This window comes from Mobula birostris, chromosome 12 (genome assembly GCF_030028105.1).
Source record: "Mobula birostris isolate sMobBir1 chromosome 12, sMobBir1.hap1, whole genome shotgun sequence".
Classification (NCBI taxonomy): domain Eukaryota; kingdom Metazoa; phylum Chordata; class Chondrichthyes; order Myliobatiformes; family Myliobatidae; genus Mobula; species Mobula birostris.
Window position 1 is genome coordinate 5664818 of NC_092381.1, and position 16773 is coordinate 5681590.

The window sequence follows — 16773 nt, forward strand, 5'->3', positions numbered from 1 at the left end:
TCAATAAAGTATAACTATGACTATTATCACTGTCTAGAAATGTGTTGCTTTGTGGCAGTAAATATATAAAATTATATATATTGTGAAAAAAACAACTAAATAGTGATAAGGAAAGAGGAAACGAGCTGGTTACCTGTCCTTCAGGTGTGCTGAGGAGAACTGACGGGAGGAGCAAAGGGGGCGGTCTCATTAACAGCTGCGCCTGCGTGCTCATCAGCCCGCCTCTCTTCAACCAATCTTTCCCATTGGCTGAAAGTAAGAGACGAGGGGCGGGAAATGGGCGGTCGGATTGTCTGTCTGCTGTGCGCTGGTCGCTTCGCGCGACGGTGGTGGTGTGTTCCAGTCGCGAGCCGCGACTCGAGGATGGCTGACGCCTGCGCGGAAGGCGCTGAGCGGAGTGAAGAGCAAGGTCGAGCGGCGGCTGCAGGCAGTGCGCGCAGGGGCGCGCTGAGGAGAGAGATAGGGGTGCAACTGCCGACGCAGGCGAACTAGCTGTGTCCGGGAGCGGAGGGGGGAGCCGAGCGGGGATGGCCGACCCCTTACGCCGGACTTTGTTCGCCAAGCTGAGGGGGAAGAAGCCCAAGAAGACGGCGAGCAGCGTCTCAAGGGGCCACGAAGGTAAAGCGAAGCTCCTTCAGCAGCAGCGGCGGCGGCGACAACAGTTCCAGGCTGGGCCCGGGGCGTTTGGGTTAGGTGGACCGGCGGGCGTCAGTCGGGTCTCCCCGGTCCCGGGCGGAGGAGAGGATGAGAGGCGGAGCGTGTGCGAGGACCTGGCCGGTCCTCCGCCTCTGGACCCCATCCTGGACGACGACGACGACGACGACGGCGGCGATTACTATGACAACCGGCGTCGGCGGGCCTGCAGGGCTCGGCGGCCGTGTCTGGGCGGCCAGGCCGCTTCGCCGTGCCGCCGCGAGAGAGAGAGGCTGAGGAGCCGGCTGCAAGAAGCCTATTACCTGCTCATCCACGCCATGCACGGCATGCCCACGGACACCCCCGCAACCGCGGGCTATCTCCGGGGCACCCCCTCGCTGGCCACGGCCTCCTCCGGCCAGCTTGACCTCCTCCGCCGGCAGCTCTCCGCTTCATTGCCTCCTTCCCGGAGTCATCTCGCCAGCCAGAGCCCGACGGCTCCCAGATCCTCTCTGCAGCGGTCAGTGAGTGACGGGGTCATCGATTACCTTTCCATCCTCACTGACCGGTCAGTGGCGAGCCCGCCTGGCTGGGGCCAAACATCCCCTCAGGCTGGGGGATCGCACCCCGACCATTTACCCTCTTCAGTCTGTGTGAAGCCTTCAGAAAGTAACATGGTGCCCCGTTACGCCGGGTCTAAGCTGAATAAGTTGGGGGGTCCCGGTGATGCGGTCTGCGGATCGTGCGACCAGCAAAACGATAGGCAGGGCTCCTCTTTAAAACCACCTGCAGTGACGGTCAACAAAATGCAGGAGTGGATGCACAGAGGGCGCATGCTGTCCTTGGAGATGAAAGAGCGCATTAGCGGGTCCGTAAAAGCCAGCCTGCCATCTGGTTCATTGCCAGGTCAGGCAGCCCGTAAAGTGGAAGCGCAGAAGGCGAGTTCCCCTGTGGCCGTCAGGGTGCAAGGGAACAAAACGGCCTCGCCCCCCGCCACCCAGAGGGTTTTCCTGACAGGTAGGCAGTTGCTTTGGCAGCTGGACGGCTCCTTTACTGGGACTTGTGCATGGGTTTGTCTTAAAGCATCCAGCTGCTGTCTTGCTCTGCAGAATCGGCTGTCTGAAAAGGGAGGCTTTCACTGGTCTGCATTGGTGGAGGTTCTTTCCTTAATATTGTACCTAAAATTTTCAGGGTGATATACTGCTACTAACACTGTATTACAAATGAACAATGTCTTGCATTCAGAGTTCTTTTAAATTTGTTATCAAGTATTTAAAATTCATTTTGTAGGTGCTGTATGGAGTTTTAAATTTGTTGCATACTTGTGGTAACTGCTTTTTAGATCACAGAGCACTTAGAATCAGTTTGAATATCACTGGCATATGTTGTGAAATTTGTTATGTGGCAGTAGTATATTGCAATGTATAATAAAAACTGAATTGCAATAAGAAATATGAATTAAATAAGTATAAAAAAAGAAAAAAGTGAGGTAGTGTAGTGGGTTCATTGTCCATTTAGAGCTCTGGTGGAGGGGAAGAAGATGTTCCTGATTCATAGAGAACAGTACAGACCTTTTGGCCCACAATGTTGTGCCAACCTTTTAACCTAATCCATAATCAATCTAACCCTTCCCTCCCACGTAGCCCTCATTTTTCTTTCATCTATGTGCCTATCTAAGAGTTTGTGACCTGTGGCCAAGTCATTGAGTATATTTAAAGTGGAGGTTGATTGGTTCATGATTAGTCAGGGTGACAAAAATTTTGGAGAGAAAGCAGAAGAATCTAGGTGAGAAGGATAATAAATCAGACATGCTGGAATGGTGCCAATGTAAGTTTCTTGTGTCCCCAATGTGTCTACCTTACCAGTGCATTCCAGGCCACTGTTCCCTCTAAACTCTGCAGCCATGCAGTGACTGAAATGCTCCTGTGCACCTCGCCTTTGTTACTGTGCAGCTGGAATAGATTTACAAAATGTGAAAAGATTTTCTTTGTACTGTATATTGTACCCTTACATTAATAAAATCAGAAGTATGTGATATTTTCATTCTAAATCTTCATAAGCATTTTAAAAAAAATTGAGTGCCGCACAGTTTTCAGGCTGTTTTCAAAAAAAATCATGCTCAGAGTAATGTGGTTGGTCTGTGCAGCTGTTATATTAAAAAAAAGCTACCTTTGACATCTGCGTGCTCCCCCCGAAATATTTTCCTCCAATCGTATTGGCCATTTTTGCCCTGAGGAAAAGTCTCTGGTTATTTGGAGTCCATGTAAAGTATGTATCTGTTAAAGGTTACTGATTCTGGAGCTGATTTTGCTCACCTCAATCACAAAATGATGGGAGGAATAATTCATTGTGCTGTTAAGTGGCATTTAGTTACAGCATATTCACCACTGTTGGTTAAGATTTTGTCAAAATTACTTGGCTCCTGACCTATTGAGAATCAGGTTTAAAACTTATTCAGCAACAGCTTCTCCCCCTTTGCCATTCTATTACTGACCTGTTTGGATTTTTGTCAAAATTGTTGTGTATCTCGTGCATAATTTTTAATTAACTTTTTAAAAGGTTGGCAATCAATTTGTACTTGCATCAAAGCATACGGAGAAATGCATCAAATCAGCAAGGACTGTGGGCACACTTCCAGTGCCGACACAGACCCTAACCTGTACATCTTTGGAATGTGGAAACCCACATAGTCATATTCAGACTCCTTACAGGCAGTGGTGGGAATTGAACCCCAGTTTACAGCCTGCACTGTAAAGTGATTGCATTAATTGTTATGCTACAGTGCTGCCTTGCAATCATGCTTAAGCCCATCACCCTTACTGGGATATAGCTTGCCAGAGTCCCCCATCGTGGGTTACTTTCAAACTGTTCCCAGGTGTAGCCCATCAAATATTTCTCCTCTTCCAGGAATATTGTCTCTGGACCTTCTATAGCTGTGGGGTTGCAAGCACCATGCCTGCCCCCCCCCCCCCCAATCGCAGCGGGGCTTGGAATTTCATGGCAGAGTTGCCCATGTAATCCAGGGCAAATATTTCTATTGTGAATAATCAATGTTTATGGAACCTACAGAGGAGCTGAGGAACGATCAAATGATTTACTGACATTTTTTCTTGTACTGAAATTTAGAAAGAACAAGGCTAAAATCTGCATTTTGAATACTAATATCATTAAATGAGCTTTTGATCATACTTGGACACAGCAGGATGCCTTTTAGTGCTGTTATTAAATGGAATGCCATGGATATGGTAGGAAGGGATTTGAAAATAGTTCACGTCTGATTCCTTTTTGTTTTGTCCCCTTTTTTTTCACTGGTGCCGACAGAGGTTCTATACTTCTGAATGCAATGATGAAATTGTGCATTGAAAACGTCTTGCAAAACAAATAAAATGTTTGATGTCTTGGCTTATTTCAAATATATAAATTTCGAGTATGAATGGCCATTTGGCCCCCTGAAGCTGCTCCACCATTCAATAAGACTATGGCTGATTTGTTTGTAGCAGCTCTACATTCCAGACTGCTCCTAACCCTTCCCCAGATACTGTCCATTCATAGAATATTACAGCCCGTGATGTCGTCAACCTTTTAACTTGAAGATCAGTCTGACTCTTCCCACTTTCGTAGCACTCCATTTTTCTGTTATCCATGTGTCTATCTGAGTCTCCCAAATGTTCCTAATGTATCTGCCTCTAACAGCACGCCTGGCAGCACATTCCATTCCCAATCTACTGCGTCATGGCCTTCTTGCACTGTTTTTAATTATACACACTGCACTCTGTAACTACACTGTATTTACAGAAATAACCTACCACTGACACCCCCGCCCCCCACAATACTTTCCACCAATCACCTTGAAAATGTTCCTTCCGATTGGTCATTTCCACCCTGGGTTGGGGAAATTTCTGGCTGTGCACTTGATCTATGCTTCTTATCATCGTGTGCACCTCTATCAAGTCACCTCTTGTCCTATTCTCCTCTTCTCCTAAAGAGAGAAGCCCTTGGTTATGAAACTGCCTGACTTTCTCTTAAAGATATTCAACAATTCTTTTCCTCAAGGATGGCATTTTTATAGCTTATAATTGGGTTAAGATGAGAACTTTGAAAAGCTTTGCGATTTTCATTGCAAATTGGCCAATGAGCTATTGAAGAATAGTGTTGAAATGGAATATGGATGAAATTGTCTTTGGCTGCCTTCAGTGTTTTAATTGGTTTATTATTGTCACATGTACTGAGATACTGTGAAAGACTGTTTTGCATGCCATTCACACGGATCATTCTGAACCCAAGATCATTGAGGTAGTACAAAGGGAAAAACAATAACTGGATGCAGAATCTCGTGTTAGTTACAGAGTGCAGTGTGGGTAGATAAAAAAAAATACAGTGCAAGGGCCATGACGCAGTAGATTGAGAGATTGAATTTATCTGTTGTTCAAGTGTCCTTGAGTTGGCTGGTGTGTCTTTTCAAGCTTTTGTATCTTTTGATCAGGGTGGGAGAGGTTTTGATTATGTTGGCTGCTTTCCTGAGGCAGTGGGATACATCTTATTCTCCCTTTATTAGAATTTCTTTTTCATCAGAAATTTTTTCTTTTTCTCCCACATTTTCTTGCCTACCTTTTTGTTAGTCTATTTTGCAGTCTGTAGCCAAATGTGGAAATCTACACAGCTACAATGCATTAAGCAGTTTAAAATATGGACAAGTTTTCTGCCGTTGGAGCTATGGGTTCTGTCTTATTTTATTTTCTCAGTCTAAAATATTCATTGTTACCATTGCAGCTGAATTAGGCCATTTAGCCCATCAAGTCAGCTCCATCATTCCATCATGTTTGATTTATTATCACTCAAGCCCATTCTCCTGCCTTCTCCCTGTAACTTGATGTCCTGACTAATCAAGTACCTGCTGTCCAGGATGCTGTCCAAGTTGCAGGCCATCTTGGACCATGTCTCCCATCCACTACATAATGTACTGGGTGGGCACAGGGGTACATTCAGCCAGAGACTCATTCCACTGAGATGCAACACATAGCGTCATAGGAAGTCATTCCTGCCTGTGGCCATCAAAGTTTACAACTCCTTCCTTGGAGGGTCAGACACCCTGAGCCAATAGGCTGGTCCTGGACTTATTTCATAATTTACTGGCATAATTTACATATTACTATTTAACTATTTATGGTTTTATTACTATTTATTTATGGTGCAACTGTAACGAAAACCAATTTCCCCCAGGATTAAAGTATGACTATGACCTATCAGCCTCTGCGTTAAATATACCCAATGACTTGGCCTCCACAGCTGTATGTGACAGTGAATTCCCCAGATTCCCTCCCCTCTGGCTAAAGGAATTCCCCCTCATCTGTTCTAAAGGAATGTCCTTCTATTCTGATGCTCTGCCCACTGGGCTAGACTTGCCCGCTGTAATACTTGACGCTAGAGATAAAATTGGCTGAGCATGAACCTTATGAATGTTGTACTGATGGAGCTATGTAATTAAAGATTCTGGCAATTTAACTTTGTTTCCTTCCATCATGTTTAAATGACCTAGGTGAGCTGGCTGGGTGGAATAATCTGAATTACTCAGTGCCTACTGAGATGCATAGGACAATCCGAATTCACGTTTTTATTCTGGCAGCATCTTCTCTCTTGTGGAGTTATCTAATAACTGCTGATTATTGCTTGGGTGTTTGGACATGGGACATTAGCACAGTACAGGTCCTTCACCCCATGTTACATGCATTAAAGTCTTATGCAAAAGAGAAGGTGCTGGTGGGAATCCTTTCAAATTATAACGTACCACCACCTATTTGGAAACCCTATTGTCTACTGTGTTCCATAATTGTACTGGAACAAAAAATCATTATCAAATTTTATCTAATGCTAGAACAAGTCACTTTTTATTGTCATTTTTACCATAACTGCTGGTACAGTACACAGTAAAAATGAAAGTGTTTTTCAGGACCATGGTGCTACATGAACAATACAAAAACTACACTGAACTACGTAAAACAACACAAAACTACACTAGACTACAGACCTACCCAGGACTGCATAAAGTGCACAAAACAGTGCAGGCTCTACAATAAATAATAAACAAGACAATATGCACAGTAGAGGGCAGTAGGTTGGTGTCAGTCCAGGCTCTAGGTATTGAGGAATCTGATGGCTTGGGGGAAGAAACTTGCATAGTCCGGTCGTGAGAGCCCAAATACTTCGATGCCTTTTTCCAGATGGCAGGAGGGAGAAGAGTTTGTATGAGGGGTGCATGGGGTCCTTCATAATGCTATTTGCTTTATGGATGCAGCGTGTGGTGTAAATGTCTGTAGTGGCAGGAAGAGAGGCCCCGATCTTCTCAGCTGACCTCACTATTGCAATCTGAGATGGTGCAATTTCTGAACCAGGCAGTGATGCAGCTGCTCAGGATGCTCTCAATACAACCTCTGTAGAATGTGGCAAGGATGGGGGTGGTGGGAGATGGACTTTTCTCAGCCTTCGCAGAAAGTAGAGATGCTGCTGGGCTTTCTTTGCTATGGAGCTGGTGTTGAGGGACCAGGTGAGATTCTCCGCCAGGTGAACACCAAGAAATTTGGTGCTCTTAACGATCTGTACGGAGTCGTCGTCGATGTTCAGCGGAGAGTGGTCGTTCCGCAAGGTTTGATATCACTGGCATGACATGAAATGTTTTGTAGCTGCAGATGTTGCTATACATAATAAACCATAAATTACAATAAGAACTGTATATTTGAAGATTCAAATGAGATTGCAACAAGTGAACAAAGAGAAAACTGAGGTAGTGTGCATGGGTTCATTGTCCGTTCAAAAATCTGATGGCAGAGGGGAAGAGGCTGTTCCTGAAACATTGATAGTAGCAATGAGAAGAAAGCATGTCTTGGGTGATGAATGCTGCTTTTTTGAGGCATCACCTTTTGAAGATGTCCTTGATGCTGGGGAGGCTAATGCTCATGTTGGAGCTGCCTGAATTTGCAACTTCAGCTTTTCCTACTCTTGTTCAGAGGCCCCTAGATACCAGACGGTGATGCAACCAGTTAGAATGCTGTTCATGCTAACAATCTGGTCTCAATCAGGTGAAGGATATTGTTTAAATTTGCTTCTAAGCTGATATTGTGATATGCCATTTTATTGTACAGTGTATGTAGAGAGTACTGTGTATGCAACTTCAGTCCACACTAACTTGTTCTTCCACGGAGGTATTGTTAGTCAAATCTAAATGCAAGTGTGAGAATGTTCAATATGGAAAACAATGTTCAGCACCCTATGATTACCATTTATTGTTCTACGCAAGTATATGGTAACCCCACATCCCAGGAGCTTAAATCTGCAATAGATGTGAATACATAAGCTTTTGAATTATTTTTCTCATGCAGGGTGTCAGGAGAGAAAGTAATGTTGATTTTTCTTCTGCCTTTTAGTGTGGAAGAATACCAAAACTAAACTGTTGAACCAAATTATCACACTGAAAATGCTGGAGGAATTCTGTAGATCAGGCATCTATGGAAATGAGTAAGCAATCAATGCCTCAGCTGAAACATCGATTATTTATTCCTCTCCATAAATTTTGCTGAGTTCCTCCAGCACTGTTCTGGATTTCCAGCATCTGCAGAATCTCTTGTTTATGTACTGAACTATTGTTAATCCAATCAGCCTTCCAGAGGTTAACTATATTGACTGAAAGTTTTTATTCTTTAAACTGTTCTTTGGATTTGAGGTTAGTTTTCTGAAAAACAAATTTAGAACATCAAAAGTGTTTTTAGGAGGAACATTAGAGCTGTTAAAATGTAACCTTTAATTTTAACTATGTAATTCTGTTTTTACATCTTAAGAAATTTAGTTTAAGATAATTTAAAAAGCTGTTTGGACATTTGACAGTTACTTCAGTACTAAAGACTAGCCATGAGAAGAATTGCTAGCCTTGGGCACTGGTTCCAGACATGTATATGGTCTGTTGACTGTGGAATGTGGAATATTTTGTGGAGGTTTCTTTAGTGAATGTACGAGTTCGTTAAATTACTTGTCCTGAGCCTCGAGGCATAAATTCCCTCTTTCACCACCCTCCACCCCCCCACCCCAATCTCCCTCCCTCAGCTCAATCCAAAAATGTAAATTGAACAGGGGAAATGATGTGCAATGTTTGGGTAATGATTAGTAATGAAAACATCGGTTTTTGTATGAAGATAGCAGTTACCTACATTACAGCATTATCCAGAAAAACCTAGAAACAAGGCATAAATTGCTGTGTATTGGGAAGCTGACTGTTAAAGTAGATTAAAAGGAGATGTCATATTCAAAGTAGACCTTAGCAGTTTAATCCTAGAACTTTGTACGTTTAAAAGAAATACTTTTTCTCTCAGCAATTAGAGTTGAAAAGATCTTGAGTTCTTATCAGATCAAATTCAAATTAATTATTTGCATGTATTCATTGCATATCATTGTATGATATACAGCTTGTGTAGGTAAGATCATAAAACCATAAGGTAGGCCATTCTGCCCATAGTCTGTGCTGCCATTTTATCATGATAAATCCATTTCCCTCACAACCCTGTTGTCCTGCTTTCTCCCTGAAATCTTTAACACCCTGTCCAATCAAGAACCTATCAAACTCTGCTTTAAATGTACCCAATGACTTGGCCTTCACGGTGTCTGTGGCATTGATTCTGCAGATACACCAACCTCTCTGGATAAAGAAATTCCTCATCTCCTCTAAATGGAGGACCCTGTATTCTGACATTGTGCCCTCTGGTCATAGACTCCCCCACTATAGGAATTAATGGCAACGAATTTAATCTGGTGCATATAACATAGAGCAGCACGGCACAAGAACAGGCCCTCCAGCCCTCGATGTGCTTGAACCAATAATGTTTTGGCTAATTCCCTGTATATAGTCAATACCATGTAAATATTAAGGTGCTCATTTCACAAGAGCCCAAAATGCTAGTAAATGCAACATAATCTGTTTACTCTGCTTACTAGCAATTGTGCATTGTGAATCAACAACCTTGAAAACTTAGGCTTCTGTACCTCTCTCTGCAACTGGATCCTTGACTTCTTCACCGGGAGACCACAGTGTGCAGATCAGTTATCAAGCCCCCTTGCTGACAATCAACATGTGCCCTCAAGAATGTGTGCTTACCTTTACTCTGTCTACACTCATGACTGTGCGGCTAGGCACAGCTCAACACCATCTATAGACTCGTTGGTGATAGCACTGTTGGCAGAAGAAAGATCGGTGGGGAGGGATTGGGGGGGGTACGAATGGACAAGGGAGTCCCTCGTGGCACTTATCCTTGTAAGCGGAGCAAGTGCTGCACATGCCCTTACACTTCCTCCCTCACTACCATTCAGGGCCCCAGACAGTCCTTCCAAGTGAGGCGACACTTCATCTGTGAGTTGGCTAGGGTGATATACTGCGTCTGGTGCGGCCTTCTATATACTGGCGAAACCCGACGCAGTCTGGGAGATCATTTTGCTGAACACCTACGCTCTGTCCACCAGAGAAAGCAGGATCTCCCAGTGGCCACACATTTTAATTCCATGTCCCATTCCCATTCTGATATGTCTATCCATGGCCACCTCTACTGTAAAGAAGAAGCCACACTCAGGTTGGAGGAACAACACCTTATATTCCGTTTGGGTAGCCTCCAACCTGATGGCATGAACATTGACTTCTCAAACTTCCACTAATGCCCCACCTCCCCCTCGTACCCCATTCGTTATTTATTTATGCGCACACATTCTTTCTCTCTCTCTCCTTTTCTTCCTCTGTCCCTCTCACTATACCCCTTGCCCATCCTCTGGGCTTCCCCCACTCCCCCTTTCTTTCTCCCTGGGCCTCCTGTCCCGTGATCCTCTCATATCCCTTTTGCCAATCAACTGTCCAGCTCTTGCTCCATCCTTCCCCCTCCTGTCTTCTCCTATCATTTTGGATCTCCCCCTCCCCCTCCCACGTTCAAATCTCTTACTAGCTCTTCTTTCAGTTAGTCCCGACGAAGGGTCTTGGTCCGAAACGTCGACTGTACCTCTTCCTAGACCAAGCAACGTTCACCAGCAACTTTGATGTGTGTTGCTTGAAATTCCAGCATCTGCAGATTTCCTCGTGTTGGCAGAATCTCAGATGGCCTATAGGAGGCATACAGAACAGAGATTGGCTGGTTTGGTGTTGTTGCAACAACCATCTCACACTCAGTCAGCAAGACTAAGGAAATGATTGTGGGCCTTAGGAACAATTACCGGTCCTCAAAGGTCAGTGGTGGAAAGGGGGAGCAGCTTCAAGCTTCTGGGTGTCAATATCCCAGGACCTATCCTTTGTCCAACACATTTAAGCAGGCACGCAGTAGCTATACTTAATTATGAGTTTGAGGAGATTTAGTATGCTACAAAAGATTCTAACAAATTTCTACAAATGTATTGAGAGTATTCTAACTGGTTGCATCACTGTCCGGCATGGAGAGGCCTCAGTTGTAAACTCAGCTAACTTCATCACAGGCACAAAACTGCACCTTTGAGGAGATTTTAAAGGCGATGCCTCAAGAAATAGGCATTAAGGACCCCCACCACCCAGAACATGCCCTCTTCTCATTGCTCCTATGAGGGAAGAGATATAGGAGCTCGAAGGTACACACTCAAAGTTTCAGGGCCATCTTTTCATCTGTCATCAGATTTCTGAATGGACAATGATCTCATGTACACTACCTCACTATTCCTTTTTTGCACCTTTTTTATTTTGTAACAAATTTTACAATGCTACTGAGACTAGTACTAGGAAGATTGTACAGGGCTAAGGAGTTGATATTGGAAGGAGGGCATAGACTTTTGGATCATTGGTCTCCTTCTAGGAAAGGTGGGACCTGTACAGAAGGGATGGTTTGTACCTGAACTGGAGGGGGACTAACATCCTAGTGGGAAGGTTTATTAATAGCCCATGGTGGAGTTTAAACTAGAGTTGCAGGGGGATGGAAGCCAAAGTGCCAGAATAGTTAGTGGAGAGGTTGTGGAGGCAGATGTTGGTAAGAGCTTAGACAGAGTTAGGAATCAAAAGGTTGAGCATGGTGCAACAAAATCAAAAATGATGAATACAGGACTGAAGGTCTTGTATCTGAATGTGTGCTGTATAAGGAATAAGGTAGATGAACTTGAGGCACAGTTGCAGAGTGGCAGGTGTGTTGTTGTAGGCATCATGGAATCAAGGCTGAAAGATCGTAGCTAGGAGCTTAATGTCCAAGGATACACATTGTATCAAAAGGGTAGGCAGGAAGGCAGAGGAGGCGATGTTGCTCTGGTGAAAAATAAAATCACCATTAGAAAGGGGTGACATAGAGTCGGAAGGTGTTGAGTCATTGTGAATAGATCTAAGGAGCTGAGGGTAAAAGGCCCTGTTGTAAAAAGGAAGTTGTATACAGACTCCTAAAAAGTAGTAACGATGTGGTCTGCAAATTACAACGGGAGATGGACACTATGCCAAAAAGGCAATGATACAGTGGTCTTGGATGATTTCAATATACAGGTAGATTGGGGAAAATCAAGTTGGTGCTGGATTACAGGAGGGAGAATTTCTAGAGTCCCTCTGAGATGGCTTATTAGAGCAGCTCGTGGTTGAACAGAGGATCAGCTGTTCTGCAATGGGTTGATTAGAGAGCCTAAGGTAAAAGAACCCTTAGGAGCAAGTAATCATAATATCAAATTCACCCTGAAATTTGAGAAGTAATAGCTAAACTGAAGCTGTATCAGTATTAGTGGAGTACAGGGAATTACAGAAGCATAGGAGGAGTTGTCTAGAATTGATTGGAAAAGAACACTGGCAGGGATGATGGCAGAGCAGCAATGGCTGGAATTTCTGGAAGCAATTTGAAGCCGTAGGCTATATCCATCCCAAAGAGGAGGAAGTATTCAAGGGGAAAGATGACAACCATGGTTAATGAGAAGTCAAAACCAACGTAAAAGCCAAAGAGAGGGCAGACAATAGATCAAAAATTAGTGGGAAGTTAGAGGATTGGAAAGCAGTTTTTAAGGGAAAAAAACAAGCCAGCTACAGTCATTAGAAGGTAAAGATGGAATATAAAAATAAACTAGCCAATAATATTAGAGGACACCAAAAATTTCTTCAGATACATAGTCTAAAAGAGGGAGAAGGTTCTTGGGGAAACAAAGGTCTGTAGATAGACCTGGACCAGTTGGTGTATACTACAAAGTTCTGAAAGAGGTGGCCGACGAGATTGTGAAGGCATTAGCAATGATCTTTGACTAGATTCTGGAATGGTTCCAGAAGACTGGAAAATTGAAAATGTCATGCCACCCTTCAAAAAGGGAGAGAGACAGAAGAAAGGAAATATATAACCATATAACAATTACAGCATGGAAACAGGCCATCTCGGCCCTTCTAGTCCATGCCGAACTCCTACTCTCACCTAGTCCCACCAACCTGCTCTCGGTCCATAACCCTCCATTTCCTTCCTGTCCATATATCTGTCCAAATTAACTTTAAACGACAACATCAAACCTGCCTCAACTACTTCTGCTGGAAGTTTGTTCCACACGGCCACCACTCTCTGAGTAAAGAAGTTCCTCCTCATGTTACCTTTAAACTTTTGCCCTTTAACTCTCAACTCATGTCCTCCTGTTTGAATCTCCCCCACTCACAATGGAAAAAGCCTATCCATGTCAACTCTATCAATCCCCCTCATAATTTTAAATACCTCTATCAAGTCCCTTCCCAACCTTCTGCGCTCCAAAGAATAAAGACCTAACTTGTTCAACCTTTCTCTGTAACTTAGGAGATGAAACCCACGCAACATTTTAGTAAACCTCCTCTGTACTGTCAATTTTATTGACATCTTTCCTATAGTTCGGTGACCAGAACTGTATACAATACTGTACTCCAAATTTGGCCTTACCAATGCCGTATACAATTTCAACATTACATCCCAACTCCTATACTCAATGCTCTGATTTAAAAAGGCCAGCATACCAAAAGCTTTCTTCACCGCCCTATCCACATGAGATTCCACCTTCAGGGAACTATGCACCATTATTCCTAGATCCTTCTGTTCTACAACATTCTTCAATGCCCTACCATTTAGCATGTGTGTTCTATTTTGATTAGTCCTACCAAAATATAGCATTAAACTCCATCTGCCATCTTTCAGCCCACTCTTCTAACTGGCCTAAATCTCTTTGTAAGCTTTGAAAACCTACTTCATTATCCACAACTCCACCTATCTTAGTATCATCTGCATACTTAACTAATCCAATTTACCACCCCATCATTCAGATCATAAACATATATGACAAACAACATTGGACCCAGTACAGATCCCTGAGACACACCGCTACACACCGTCCTCCAATCTGACACAGTTATCCACCACCACTCTCTGGCATCTCCCATCCAGCCACTGCTGAATCCATTTTACTGCTTCGATATTAATGCCTAACAGTTGAACCTTCCTAATCAACCTTCTGTGTGGAACCTTGTCGAAGGCCTTACTGAAGTCCATATAGACAACATCCACTGCTTTACCCTTGTCAACTTTCCTAGTAACCTCTTCAAAAAATTCAATAAGATTTGTCAAACATGACCTTGCACACACAAATCCATATTGACTGTTCCTATCTATCCAGATAATTATATATACCATCTCTAAGAATATTTTTCATCAATTTACCCACCACTGATGTCAAACTCACAGGCCGATAATTGCTAGGTTTACTCTTAGAACCCTTTTTAAACAATGGAACAACATGAGCAATACACCAATCCTCCGGCACCATCCCTGTTTCTAATGATATTTGAAATATTTCTGTCAGAGCCCCTGCTATTTCCACACTAACTTCCCTCAAGATCCTAGGGAATATCTTGTCCGGACCCAGAGACTTATCCACTTTTATATTCCTTAAAAGCGCCAGTACTTCCTCTTAATTTAATTGTCATACTTTCCATAACTACCCTTCTTGTTTCCTTTTACCTTACACAATTCAATATCCTTCTCCTTAGTGAATACCGAAGAAAAGAAATTGTTCAAAATCTCCCCCATCTCTTTTGGCTCTGCACATAGCCGTCCACTCTGATTCTCTAAGGGACCAATTTTATCCCTCACTATACTTTTGCTATTTATATAACTATAGAAACCCTTTGGATTTATTTTCACACTTGCTAAAGCTGCCTCGTATCTTTTAGCTTTTCTAATTTCTTAAGATTCTTTTTACATTCTTTATATTCCTCGAGCACCTCATTAACTCCAAGCTGCCTATATTTATTGTAAATCCCTCTCTTTTTCCAAACCAAGTTTCCTATATCCCTTGATATAGGATAGAAATGAGAGACCAGTTAATCTGATCTCAGTATTTGTGAAGATGTTAGAGTTGATTATTAAGTTCGAGCACTCAGGGTACTCATTATAAAATGGGCTATAACCTTCATTGTTTCTTTGAGGGAAAATTTTGCTTGACAAACCTGTTGGAATCCTTAGAAGTAACAAACAGAATGTACAATGGAGAATTGGTTGATGTTGTGTACTTGGGTTTTAAGAAGGCCTTTGACAAGGTGCCACACGAAGCTGATAAGCTACAAGCCCATGGTATTAGAGGAAAGATTCTAGCATGGATAAAGCATGAGGCAAAGAGTGGGAATAAAGGATCTTTTCTGACTGGCTGCCAGTGACTAGGGGGTCTCTGTGGGGACTGATCTTTTTGTTATACGTCAATGATTTGGATGATGAAATTGATGGCTTGCACAATTTACAGATGATATGACGATAGCTTGAGTGGCAGGTAGTTTTGAGAAAGTAGAGGGGCTGCACAAGGATTTGTACAGATTAGGAGAATGGGCAAATAGGTAGCAGATAGAATACAGTGCTGGGAAGTGTATGGTCATGCACTTTGGTAGAAGAAATGAAAGGGTTGATTATTTTCTAAATGGAGAGAATACAAGAAAAAAACTGAGATGCAAAGGGACTTTAGTCCTTGTGCAGGATTCCCTAAAGATTAATTTGCAGGTTGACTCTGGTGAGGAAGGCAAATGCAGTGTTAGCATTCATTTCAAGAGGACCAGAATATAAAAGCAAGAATATAATGTTGAAACTTTATAAAGCACTGGCGGTCTCACTGAGAGTATTGTGTACAGGTTTGTGCCCTTATCTTAGAAAGGATGTGCTGAAACTGGAGATGGTTCAAAAGAGATTAACAAAAATGGTTCTAGGATTGAATGGCTTGTCATGAAGAGCATTTGATGGTTTTGGGCCTTTATTCACTGGAATTCAGAAGAAATAGGGGTGACCTTATTGAAAACCTATCGAATGGTGAAAGGCCTTGGAGAGTGGATGTGCAGAGGATGTTTCCTATGGTTGAGAGTCAAAGACCAATGGACACATCCTCAGAATAGATGGACATCCTTTTGGAATGGAGATGGTGAATTTCTTTAACTAGATGTAACGAGCTGTAATGTTTCACTGCTAATGTAATGGTTTTCCTGTAGCAGCAATGTTTGGGTTATGACAGGAGGTAACAGGGCTTGGGATGTGGGAGGGCGGCCCACACAATGAGAGAAATGCTTCTTGTGAGTCTGGAAGAGAGATTTTTGCGGTCTTTTGGTTGGCAAGAGAAGAAGGAAGGCGCGTGTGGAGAGAGAGAGAGAGAGAGCTGGGAGACCACCAGACGGAGTGGACCGGGAGTGAGGGTCCAAAGGTCAGCGACACTTGGAGGAGGTCGATGGTTGATGAATGGCTGTATTTGTGAGCTCCAGCATGCACTTTAGATTTTTCTCTTATAATGGACCCTTTTTCTTTTTATTTTCTTTAATAACCCTATATTCAGTTTAAAATTTATAAAGTTCAATCAGTTAATTGCATATGGTGTACTGTCTGATAATTTTGCGGTGTGGATTTGTAACTGGGCAACACATCACGCAGCATCTACACGAACGAGATTTCTCAGTTTGGCGGGGCCAGAAGTTGTCTTCCCCTAAACGAACACGTGCTGGCCGAGCCTGAGGGTTACAATTGTGGGGGCTCGTCCAGGTTTGATTCTGTTGGATGCTGTGTGATTACCCTGAGCAATGAACCAGTGGGGTAGATATTTGTACTCCGGATGAATTGTTAATTTGTCTGCTAGTACTGTTAAAGTTGCGATTGCGGGCAGAGGTTT

At 43.2% G+C, this 16773-nt stretch overlaps 1 protein-coding gene across 4 annotated transcripts in view; it reads left to right on the top strand.

The window, feature by feature from the left end:
- The first annotated feature begins 323 nt into the window (after positions 1-323).
- syde2 (synapse defective 1, Rho GTPase, homolog 2 (C. elegans)) overlaps positions 324-16773 on the top strand; it is a 140101-nt gene continuing 123651 nt past the window's right edge. For all 4 annotated transcript variants that reach the window (XR_011887961.1, XM_072273280.1, XM_072273281.1 and 1 more), the window contains exon 1: positions 324-1650. Coding sequence is in view for 3 of the 4 variants with exons in the window: in XM_072273280.1 (XP_072129381.1) it covers positions 528-1650 (1123 nt within the window). In the remaining variant the exon portion in view is untranslated. The remainder of the gene's footprint in view (positions 1651-16773) is intronic.